The sequence below is a fragment of the Neolamprologus multifasciatus genome, chromosome 18 (assembly GCF_963576455.1).
Source record: "Neolamprologus multifasciatus chromosome 18, fNeoMul1.2, whole genome shotgun sequence".
In the NCBI taxonomy this organism is placed as follows: Eukaryota; Metazoa; Chordata; class Actinopteri; order Cichliformes; family Cichlidae; genus Neolamprologus; species Neolamprologus multifasciatus.
Window position 1 is genome coordinate 7,135,290 of NC_140456.1, and position 12,163 is coordinate 7,147,452.

The following is a 12,163-nucleotide window of genomic DNA, read 5'->3' on the forward strand; positions in this document are numbered from 1 at the left end:
CTGCACCAAAATAAATGCATCCTTGCATGTCAAAATAGCAACAACTGAAATTCTCCTTTGCTGTCTTTTGTGAAACTAGCTACCGGCTTAGTTTACGACAGCATTCAAGATCCCAGGTTAGTGAAATGATGGTGTTATGTAGTGAAGCGTTTATCTTTCGTTATAAACAGAGCATGCTGGGAGGTCACTTCAGGACTCTAACACTAAAATCCCCCAAGTGACATAATAGCCCACACTGACTCAGACACAACTGTTTAGGGTTGAGGCACTGGAAAAACATCAGTCAAGATATTTTAATCAAACTGAATTTCCAAGAAGGGCATCTGGTCGTTTCACGCCAACTCACCTAGTGCATGTCATGGGGAAAGAATTACGTGAGGACTTTATTCAGTTAATAAGACCAAGCACAATCATACATCTCTACTTCAAATACTTTTTTGGACATTTTTTAATACTTTGGAGATCATTTATAAGACCTTCCAGTTCTGTGATTATATATGTCTTCCTGCACTATAGGCTGTTTGTTCTCATTTGGTGACCACTGAGCCCCTCATCCATCTTCAACAATCCCAGCACTCTTCACCTTCAGACCCTCTGTTTGTCACTGAGTCGCCACCACGTCGTTTCCAGACTCTGGGTCCTCTCTCACATCCATCTAGTTCTCTTATTGTCTAGGATTTCTCCTGATCTCTACTAGAGATGGCACGATACCACTTTTTTATGTCCGATACCAATACCGATATCATAAATTTGGATATCTGCCGATACCGATATGAATCCGATATAGTGTGTTTTTTTAATCAATAAAACGTTTTTTAATATCTTGCTGCATTTTGTATAAGTTTATACTGAAATTTAAATAAATAACAACACTAAATCTATTCTGTTATACCTGTATGTAAAAAATACAACAAAATATTTCATAGTTCAGCAACACTGATCAATCTAATAAACTTAAACCTACTCTATCCTCCCTGTTCTGGTATTTTAAAGAGTACTTAGCAGAAATATTAAGCAACCTAACTAATAGGGTTGCAAACTCCCAGCAAAAAAAAATAGGGAACCACCCTCCACCTCATGATGCTTAATCGATGTAATCAAATTTAATTTGATGCAGGGGGAAAATGCACAGAAATAAATTATTTTTCAAGAATAATTAAATAGATTCAACATCTTTCTTCAACAGATTTGCAGACTGCACAGATGGTTCCCAAAGGAAAAAGTAGTATAGCTTACTAGGGTATATTAGAATTAACAGTTACTATATACAGTAATGGACTTATATATATATTTTACATCAGATTAAAACTTTGGGTGTAAGAGTCAGATAATTATTTATTAAAAGCTCGACATTTTAAATGAGAATAAGAAAGAAAAGTATGTCTTTGTGCCCCCTTTTCCCTGTTCATGCCCTATCGCCCCCCCCCCCCCCCCCCCCCCCCCCCCCCTTGCTAAACTTTGCTAGATCCGCCCCTGCACAGTTACCAGCCGTCAGCTGCATAGAAAAAGATCCTGGTGTAGAAAGTAATATTAAATAAATTCTAACAACAGCTTATCAAGCTTAAACGTGCTGCTGTTGTTCAGCCGCTGGTTTCCTCTTTCTGGTGCAAAGTGGGCCAAAAACTAAGAAGAGAGACGGACTCACGATAGAAATGCCGATCAGCTGATCATTGATCAGTTTCACGATTGAAGTGGGAGCAGGAGAGAGAGAGAGAGGCAGTCGCTCCATATATCGGTTGTTAAGCTTAACGCTGGAATGCTTTACAAACATTCAGAGATGAACTTACACACTTGCTTTACTTCTCTCTGAGATAACTGCTGGTTTGGTAGCACACAGCTGCTCTATCACGTGACCACACTGCTGCAACGTGCTACGGTTAGGAGCCGAGTTACGCCGTGTAGCAAGTTTTGTGAGGTGCTTTTTTGATATTTAATGGATCGGATTACATTTTTTATTTCTCACCGATATCCGATCCAGGAATTTGGGTCAGTATCGGACCGATACGTAATATCGGATCGGTCCATCTCTAATCTCTACACACAGAAGTCAGACGCAATTTTCTCCGAGCAAAAAAGAAAAATCTGAATTCAGATAAAACTATTACTCAACAAACATGATTTTCGTAATAGTTGTTCCTCTCCAGATTCCTCGAAACCAAAGTGATTTGAAACAACTCGGGCTGAACTATGTCTGCCAAAGCCTGTCGGCGAAAGAGCTCAAACACTGTATAATAATGGTTTTCTCTTGATTATCTTGTTTTCATAATCAGAGGAAACCATAATTGCAACTGGGCTTAAATTTAATTACAGTTATGGTTTCCTACTATAATAACAATCTCAAGATTATTGAGATTGAGATTATTTTAATAAATTAATTTTATTTATTGTTACTAAAAATCTTCTCTGATAAGATTACTATGCAGGGGAACATGGTGATCTTTTCTTATCTATCTCTAACAGTTTGCATAAACAAAACTTCTAATTCCCTTCTAAGCAGCTTGAAAGCCTCTGATGAAAACCACTGCACATCCTCAGATAACCTCTGTGCACCAAAACAACATTTTCTCATTTCTGTGAACTTTGAATTCGAGCACAACTAACTTTTCGCTCAGTAGGAAGAATAATCGGTCAAGGGCTTTAAAAATTGAGACATAATATCAGCCTGCTAAAGTCATAGGAAAAAAGCCACAAGCATGGATGACATCATTGCTGGTTGTTTGTAAGTCAGCTGAGAGAAACAACAACTAAAAAAAAAAGCACATTTCTCCAACAACATCAGAGCATTTTGAGCTTCATTCGGATGTATCAAGAATCAAGGGATAGTAGTTAGTTCATGGCCAAATGATCCGTCAGATCCGACATTAAATTAAACACCAAAGAAAATCTGCTGGTTCGACAAAGACGACGCGATCTTACGATGTTACGATGAGCTCTGGGAAAATGGTGATAACAATCTTTCTCTTTTAATTAAAAAATAAAACGATAAGTGACCCTGACCTCCCTACATGTACTCCCATTTAATAGTGCAAAGTCAGCCCATTCACTACGAGGCACGTGATGATTTGAAAGCAGCATGTCGTGCTCTAAATTGAGGCGTTAATTCTTGGCAATCAACTGTCCCTCGAGGCTTCTTGTATCTGCTCTGACACAGGCTCACAGCTGCCTCTTTTTTGGGAAGGGACGAAGACTTCTTTCTTTCTTTTTTTTTCTGATGTTGCAGATTCTAATGAAGCCCACTAATCTGTGAATTCATAACAGTCCGAACACATTAGACACGCTCCGGTTTCAATCACCGCACCGCTGAGACAGACGGCCTCTCAGCGCGAGTAATCTTTATCCTCGCCAGAAATGACAGTCGACTCTCTGAATCTTCATCGTGGCTCTTTTCTTTCTCTGTTAGAAAGAGCATCTGGCTCCACGCTCAGACAATTATGCATCCGATTAAAGCAACGATCCAAAACACATTGGGGGGGAGATTTCCACTTCTCTACGCAATGTTTTCAGTGATCTTAAAGCCGCCTTGTCACAGATACTGAAGATGTATTATCAACATTACCCTGCTGTAATGCAAAGCACTCAAGTCAGTAGTCTCCACAAATACCATGCAGAACATAAGCTGAATCTTTACAAGAGGAAGTGACATCACTGATCAATAAAAGGCAGGTCTCTCACCATGCTGACTGTGCTGAATGAAGGTCGATAGGCTTCCTATAGCAAAATATGTAAGCGAATATGGCTCCAAATGTTTTTAATTCATGTGCACTCAGATTTTAGATGTAAGACAACAGACACGGTTCTTCTAATGTGCTGCTGAGATGTTTCCTCTTTCGGGTTGTTTTCTGCTCTTCTTGAGCTTTGCAGTTGTGCAAAGATTTGGCAAAAGAAATCAACACATCTAAAACAAGATTAGATCGGCAGGTGAGAATAATTTCCTCTTTTTCCGCCTCACATGATAACCCGTACAAAGTGTTCCGCACAGAACTGTAAACATGGCAAAGAGGAAAGATGATGCTATCAGATGTGTCAGGGCTCTCCAGCAAGTAGTGGCAAAATGTATGACTAAGAATGAGCACCTACTATGAATGTGGGACTTCTTTAAAAAGCACAGATAATGAGGCTGTATCCTGTATAACATGAATGTAATGTGGAAGAGGATTCAGAAGTCTTTGATGAGCAGGTCAAATAAATTAAAAGTGACTAAAAGGGGAAAAAAATAGGTCAAATGCATTTGTAAACATGGAAATTTGACCTCTTTACTTGACCCAAAGCAAATCAGGTGAAAACTACAGAGCAGATACAGGATTAAATACAGCTTAATTTGTGCACCAGATAAGTTAGCAGCCCTTGTCCTTGTGTGGCTATGCTTTGTTAGACTCCATATTTGAATCTATAGTGGTTGATGTTATGAGAATCTTCCTAAGCCAGAGTGAAAAGGTTACAACTTATCTGACAGACACTGTCTTGTAATACAGTGTCAGTAAAACAATGATTAATAAAAGAGTTTAAAATAATTTTGACAGGGACATAGTTTGTACAGGGGGGGTGATTTTGTACAGTTTTTGAGAAAAACCATTTATATGAAATGGTTTGCTGTTGGATGGAAATAGGCAGCCCATTTAGTAGCCACTTTCCAGCGTGAATGGGTCAATTGTAATGCATATTAGCATGTGTCAGTGGAGGGGGCTGCGTACCATGCTTGCAAAAACAAAGACCGGCACAAAGACGCCTGCCCTCACGGACAGGATGTTCTCTGCAGCTCCATATCTCTCTGCAGTGCCACATGAGAATGAGAACGCACACAGATCCATGCATGTGCCCGGCTGTACTGAAGGTTGATATGTCTCTGCAGTCAACTCAGTATTTTTTGACACATGAGTAGTGCGAGCAGAGGTGGATATGTGAAAGCTACAGATTAATTTATCAAGATTTGAAAATGGGTGTGACGTGTTTTTTATTGTGTTGTTTTAAGGGTCCTTTTTGCCTTTAGAGTAAGCAGAGTCACCAGAATAGAAAAGGCTCAAAACTTTCCCACAGGAATAATAAAACATTTATTATTCCTATAACTTATTTTCATTAGTTTACTGCACCTAACTGGTACATTTGAATGTTTCACTCCATGTTATTATTAGCTGCATTTCATTTATACATACGTGTAATTAGCTTCAATTAGGCTGTTTGTTTAATTCCAAAAATTTATACCAGCCATAAACTTTTATCTTTTATCGTCATGGCAAAATGTAATGTTGGCACCTTAAAGGGTTTTTTGTTTGTTTGTTTGTTTTGTTTTGTTTTTACCGTCAACGTTCTCCCTGTCGCTGATGTGCTGCAGGTTGCACCCCGTCTCCTCCCTACTCATATCCGACTCCTGGTGGTACGACTCCAGCCTCGAGTGGGCATTTCTGCGGAGCTTGGGGCTCCCAGACACGCAGCAAGAGGTCGTGCTCCCCATCTTTACCCGTTCACTGCGCGTACAGGCAGGAGCTGTGCATATAATCTATCCTTTCCGTTTGAAACGGAAGCTGAAACGACCCCACCGAGCCGGTGAGCGTAGATCACGAGAGCGCACTTGAAGCATCCATCGTAGCGCCCACAGATGCTGTCAGTCTTTGGTGTCCACGGTGAGGCTGTCACGGGAGATAAAGATGACACTTCTCTAGAAGCCAGAGTAAATAACGGGCCGACCTACCACCGCTACCACAGGAATCGTACAACCCGGAGTATCCCGTGCAGCACCGCTGATGATGTGAGCGACGACGGGCGCACGGTGATGTGTGGATCGGTGTTGAGGCTGGCTGTCAGCGCGATACAGCGACGGGGAGGGTGTAAATCCCGAGAAAAGGTTCCGGTTCAAGTGGGTGGATACAAATGAGACAGCAAAGAGAGAGGCTAAGGGGCGAGAGAGCTGATTTAATGATTTATTATTGTTAATTAATGATGGTATTTAATCCCTAATGTCGAAAGGTCCATTAATCTGTCTGTCTATTAATCCACCATTAAATAGACGGATCCATCTTTAAGAAGCAAATAGAAATGTGCAGGTTTTTACAGAAATGCTGTGCAAATGAGGTGTTACACGATGGTTTGTGCGTATGTGTTAATTTTAAAGAGAAATTGTCTTATTGTGACAAAATAATGCTAAATCTTTATATTATTGTAGACCAGGTTAAATGAGGCCAAGTTCAATGATCAGATGAAAACAAGCATTTTATAATCATTACACTCAGAAACTGTTTTGTCGTTAAAACCTTTGAAGTTCGTGTTTCTCCCAGCTCTGTGAAGCATCGGGCTATTTTGAATAAGCACAAGCGAACAATTAAAACAATTACATTTTTAAAAAATCGTGTGTGGGTGGCTGGGAGTGAGGAGCGTGGGTGGTAGTGTTGAAATAGGGTCATCTGCTGGCCAACTCCTGGCAATGCAGGACTATATGATACAAAAAAAACTTAAGATGGTCAACAGTCAAAGCACAATAAGACATACTCATGACCAGAGATGCGCAGTATCTGTAATCTGATTACTTTTTTCAATAACGAGTAAAGTAAGGGATTACTATTGCAAAAACTGTAATTAGATTACCGTTACTTTTCCGTAGGAACGCTGCGTTACTGCGTTACTAAAACCGTGATTTTTTTGCGAGAATGTCTCATGACAGTGACATAAGGGAGTGCGATGTTCGTGACAACAGCTGTGTGCAGATCAACAATGGATAATATATCGAGAGAGTATGAGCGTGCAGCGTTTAAAGCGTGGAAGTACTGTCCTTACTTTGAGTTTGATTCCATAAAAAGTGACAAAAACATTAGTGTCTCTTGTGCGTGGGAAGAAAACTTCTTTTTACAGAGAAAAAAAACCCTAAACAACCACCGAGTGCACAACGCCATAATGGAAAACTCACAGAGAAACTCGCGGATTCTTCAACTGAAGCTGGGGCACACCTGCACCAGGGCAAACCTCAGCCTACCCCACTCCTGCTTTACAGGTGAAAATAGAGCAACAAGACCGCTAGTCTTTGATTTTATTTATTTTCTGCTGTGTTTTACTTGCATCTATTTGAAAGAGTGAGTGTAAACACAAAACATATTTTATTTTATGTGCTGGAATGTGCAGAAAATAGGTTTAAATGTTAAACTAATTTCTTCAAGTCAGAGAATGGTGCATATATAAATTAATTTTTGCTTGATGCATAAAGTTAAAAGATTAAAACTGATAAAGCAAGTTTAAAAAAAGAGACGTTTCCATTTGATTACATTTTGTATGATGGATTATGCAGAAAAAGTAGAATTGGGCGGAAAGATCTATCGCTTTATCACCTATTCAGGTTGTAAATCGTGTTTTTAAAAAGTAACTAAGTAATTAATTACTTTTGAAAATAAGTAATCAGTAAAGTAACGGGATTACTTTGGGGGGGAAGTAATCAGTAATTAGTTACTGATTACTTTTTTCAAGTAACTTGACCAACACTGCTCATGACTGAAATGATTTTATTCACAGGTTAAATCTTTTATTATTAAAAACAGATGATTTGAAATGGTAAACCACGCTGTCAATCATTGTGCGTGTGTGATGTGAACCACATTTATGCACGTTTATGATGCATGTATACAAGAATCTAGGACAACTTTTGAGTTTGTACAAAATTAACCAGTGTTTCCACCAGAGTGCAGATCAGGACCAAATTATCAACTTAAGTAGGTTATTATTTAGTCAGAAAAATCACGCTTGAAATACTTTATTACAGCAGCAGAATACAGTAGAGTTCTGCACCCAGACTCAGAGTCCAAATATGTTACATTATGAAGCGATTACGTCGTTCACGGCAGATGGCTGCTCCTCCCCGAGCCTGGTTCTCCTGGTGGTTTCTTCCTGTTAAAGGGGAGTTTTCCTTCCCAATGTCACAGAGTGCTTGTTCATAGGGGGTCATGTGACTGTTGAGATTTCTTTGACTGTACATTTCTAAAAACTTTCCTTGACAGTTAGTCCTTGGAGAACCAAATGGAGAAAGTACTTGTCATTCTCAAATAACACAACAATTCTTTACTGGGTTACATCTTGTCAGTGATTTTTCCGTGTTATACATTTCTGCAGGTGAAAATGTAGCATCATAGTGCTGACAAAATAAGCACCTACAACCAAGCAAGATATAAGAAATAACACGTCATCTGAACACAAAGGTTTAATTAGAAAAAAGTTTGACAGAGATAAAAAGTGAGAGATAATTTATATACTTTAAATAGCAACACTTGAGATAACAAGCATTATTCCTAGCTATCAGTTGGATGCATATCACAGAATGTCGCATCTTTCTCCAGGAATACTTCGATTTTGAAATCTCTGTGTTCTCCAGAAGCAGTGAACATTACAAATAGCTCCTGCTCTGACTCAGTTACACATGAAAAATGAGGTAATTATTTACAACACATTAAAAAAGGGAGATAGAGTTGAATCTGTGTATTACTTACATCTATGTACACCAGGCCAAACTAAGATACTCATAATTTAGCACCAAATCGATGATCAGAAACATTATTTCTTTAACTTATAAAAGGTGTAGTGTTTTTGGTGCTAACATTAAAACTGGGATAAGGAAGGGATCAATATTAGAAAATCTGTAGACAAGAATTTTTTTCAGGTGCTACTTGGACAATTACTCTGTATGAAAACTGTAGAAGAGTATCACATAGATTATTTGATCGCTGTCAGTAAAATAATTTTGTTATAAAAACTGAATCGAATGTGTTTTATAAGTTCTGGTAATTTTTTTAACACATGAGGGCCATCGACATTTTTCAGAGTAAAAAAGAAAAAAATATTATTAGTGGTAGTAATAGTAGTAGTAGTATAATTATGAGAGGGTAGTTGCAGTATCATGTACTGAACAGCAGAGGTCCGTCTTGACTTCTTCAGTGGAGGCGCTGTTCATGTTGTCATGGTAGTGGGCCCCAGTTTACTGGTAGGCAGCCAGTCTCTAGGTGGAAATTTCCACTCAAACCACACTTGACCAAAGGCCATGAAGATGTTTGAAAAGAGTGATAATGAAACATTAAATAGACTCCCACGCTTAAAAATTTCCATTTTGGTTTGTTTTTCTGTAAACAGCATAAAAGTAGGGGTCATAAACAGCTTGGCTTTAGAGTTTGGGTAAATTGTTCCACAAGTTTGACTTGGAATTTATATATTTGCTTTTTAACTAGGATGTTAATATGTGTGTTAGCTTTAAAAATATTTTTGCTGCTGCGTCGTTGGGGAGTTGCAGTCTTTTCATGCACAGCAGCGTTCAAGGTTTCCCTCGGAGGTATTTTTCTCCGATCTGCTGTGTGTGTGTGTGTGTGTGTGTGTGTGTGTGTGTGTGTGTGTGTGTGTGTGTGTTTGTGAGCGAGAGAGAGAATAAGAAAATGAATAACTATGGTTTTATAGTTTTTGGCAGTAAGTGTGTGTAACAGAGAGTGAAGCTGTATTTCAATAGTTGAATTGTCTGTCATTGTCATTGAAGTTGAATTCACAGTGCAGAGCACAGAATACGTGTGCATGCATAATTCATTTTGGTGAGTGTATGAGACTGCAACATATGGTATAAGGTGAAGAGATCAATCCAATTCAAATTAAAAATCACACAGAATTATCTGTGCTTTTATCACCATCAACCCCTTTGAGGTCACTGTTATATTGCTATGAGGTTGCTATGGAAACTGTCCTCATTTGCTTCCACTGTTAAGAGTAATTTCGTTCTAAAAATTTTTGTTGGCTCATGAAGCAGCTTTTCAGCTTTATTATTTGTCGGTAGTTTGTTTTTATCTTAAACACCACACTATAAATACGTGTATTTAAAAGAAAGGTATTATTTAAAACATTTTTTTCTGCCTTCTTAGAAGATTTTTTTTTTCTTTACATTCCATCTAATGTGCTTTGACGCAAATGAGGTTTATTACTTTCCAATGAGGAACTAACCTTTGGTTTGCTTGGGGAAGCAAAATAAAAGCTGAGGTTTGTTACTCTTCAGCCTGCACATTACATAATCTGTGACCTTTAGGGGCTGGAGGAAATTTTAAACAGGTACAAACACACTGTCCCTGCCAATAGTAGTTACAATAGGATATACACAAAGACAAAACTGCTACTCTTTTACAAGGAAAAGTACTACAAACCTTTAGGAATGTCTTGGTGATACAGTAGCAACATGCTTTATAACTTAGATGCTGAACTTAAGTGCAGCATCAGGATGGAGAAGGCACTGGTTGCTTGATTTGGTACATTATAGATACAAAGAAATCACTTTAACCAACAAAAAGATGAAACGACTAACATAAAATCTGCCCTGCAACATCACTGAAAATAGACTACAACACTGAGACTAATGAGCCAAGCTGATCTTTATCACTGTGACCTTAAACTGAGCTTAGTTCAGGCAGGTCAAGCTTCGCCCACGGTCCCAGTATATCAGCTCAGCCTAGCTAATGCCTCAGCCGATCCAGTTTTGTGCATCCTGCTCCCAAATCTCATACTTCACTCGTGTTAGCCTTCTTACAGTTGTTGCTACCTCTGCAAGCCATTGTGCAGCCCTCCTCCACCCCCGCTTCCTCTTTTCACATGTAGCAGCTTATTTAGCTGCATACATGTACATGTTTCGCATACATGTACATGTATGCAGTTACCTAACTGCATTGAATACTTTAGCCTTGAGGCTGAAATATGTGTATCCCGCGTTCATATTGTGAAACTGACCTTTGTTCTATGAGGGCTTTCACAATTTTGACATACAAAAGCAGCGAGTGAAAGCAAGTGAAGAAATGAATAGAGAAAGTGCACTATAACAGCTACAGTGTGTACAATATTCCACATATTACAGCTCTGTGTTGGCTCCTTATTTCTGAAGTAGTCATAAACATCCATAAGATTTCTACTTCAGCTAATACTATGGCTTTAGTCTAATTACTATTTGAGGTTTCAGCTATGCAGCTATTGGAGATCAGTATATACAAATATTCTCTGTTGTTGGCTGCAATAAGTCACATTTGGTGCTTTTAGGTCTTGCTCTTCAGTCTGATTAACTGAAGACCAAGTTTTTTTTAAAACCCATCAGATTGCTTGAAAATGTCCTAATACAGAAAACACTGGTGTTATTGTCTCTGACATTTTTTTGGAAATGGGAAGAATCCCTATTGGTTAAAATTACCCAACAATTCTTAAAATGATTCAAGCTACCACCCATTTTCTCCTCTCCTAAGCTAATAAAGTAATATGCTGCTTATATATGATTATTCAATTAATAATCATGCAATAATATAATATAGTTCCCTTCTTTTATTTAATTTATATAGTTAAGCCCATATGTTGTTGTGCAAAGACACAGTTTTGTAGCTTTACCTTTAAACACCATAATCAGTCATTTTAAAATATTAGGACTGTTTTGCAGCTGTTGGCTGCATCTACGTGGCGAGTGTAACCCAGTATACTTCATAAATTTTTTTTTTTTCATATTTATATCCTGTTCATAGCCTGTACATAGCTTGTACTCACTACAGCCTGTACATACTTATAGTTATAGAATATTCATAACATACTTCATACCGTGTAGCCATGTGTCAGTCAACTGTTTTTGAGCCTCTGATTGTCTGCACTTCAATTACATATAAGTTTTTTTGTGTACAGTGGCAAAACCACAAAAATTGTGGCTTTGTCCGACAATTTATGGACCTGTAAAGTGCGGATTTATCTTGCACAGCTTTAACTGCACTAACATAAGATGGCTTCAGTGTTGAGGGAGTTTCATCAGCAGTATGTGAGCTAAACATTATCACACAATCCATGTCACATTTGTATATTTTATTAGATAAACAAAAATATTTTTTTACAATTCAAATGAGGAAGTACGTCAACAACAGAACACCTGGTAGAAGACTGAGCCATTTAAAACAGCAAAAACTAAGTGCAGAAAATATTCAGCTCATCTGATATTAAAGAAATAGAGATATAGAAGGCCTGGATGTTTTCCTTTCATAGAATTTAAAAGAATGGGCGCACGTCTGAGATCACAAACAGTAGCAGACTGTTTGGGTGGCAACTATCAAGACTGATACTGCTATGACTGAGTTAGTCAGTGGGTAGATCCCTTACTGTTACTTAAAGAGCTTTGGCAGCCGCATTGTAACAGATGTCAGGGTCTGCT

At 38.4% G+C, this 12,163-nt stretch overlaps 2 protein-coding genes across 3 annotated transcripts in view; one reads left to right on the top strand and one right to left on the bottom strand.

The window, feature by feature from the left end:
- LOC146497258 (cyclin-Y-like) overlaps nucleotides 1-5,903 on the bottom strand; it is a 28,114-nt gene extending 22,211 nt beyond the window's left edge. The window contains exon 1 of one of the 2 annotated variants that reach the window (XM_085140476.1): nucleotides 5,296-5,903. In XM_085140476.1, the coding sequence (XP_084996602.1) occupies nucleotides 5,296-5,449 (154 nt within the window). In that variant the 5' untranslated portion in view covers nucleotides 5,450-5,903. The remainder of the gene's footprint in view (nucleotides 1-5,295) is intronic. The other variant, XM_085140475.1, reaches the window with a different exon arrangement.
- The window catches only part of pard3ab (par-3 family cell polarity regulator alpha, b), a 373,665-nt gene that overhangs the window by 1,224 nt on the left and 360,278 nt on the right, over nucleotides 1-12,163 (top strand). The gene's annotated exons all lie outside the window — the stretch shown is intronic.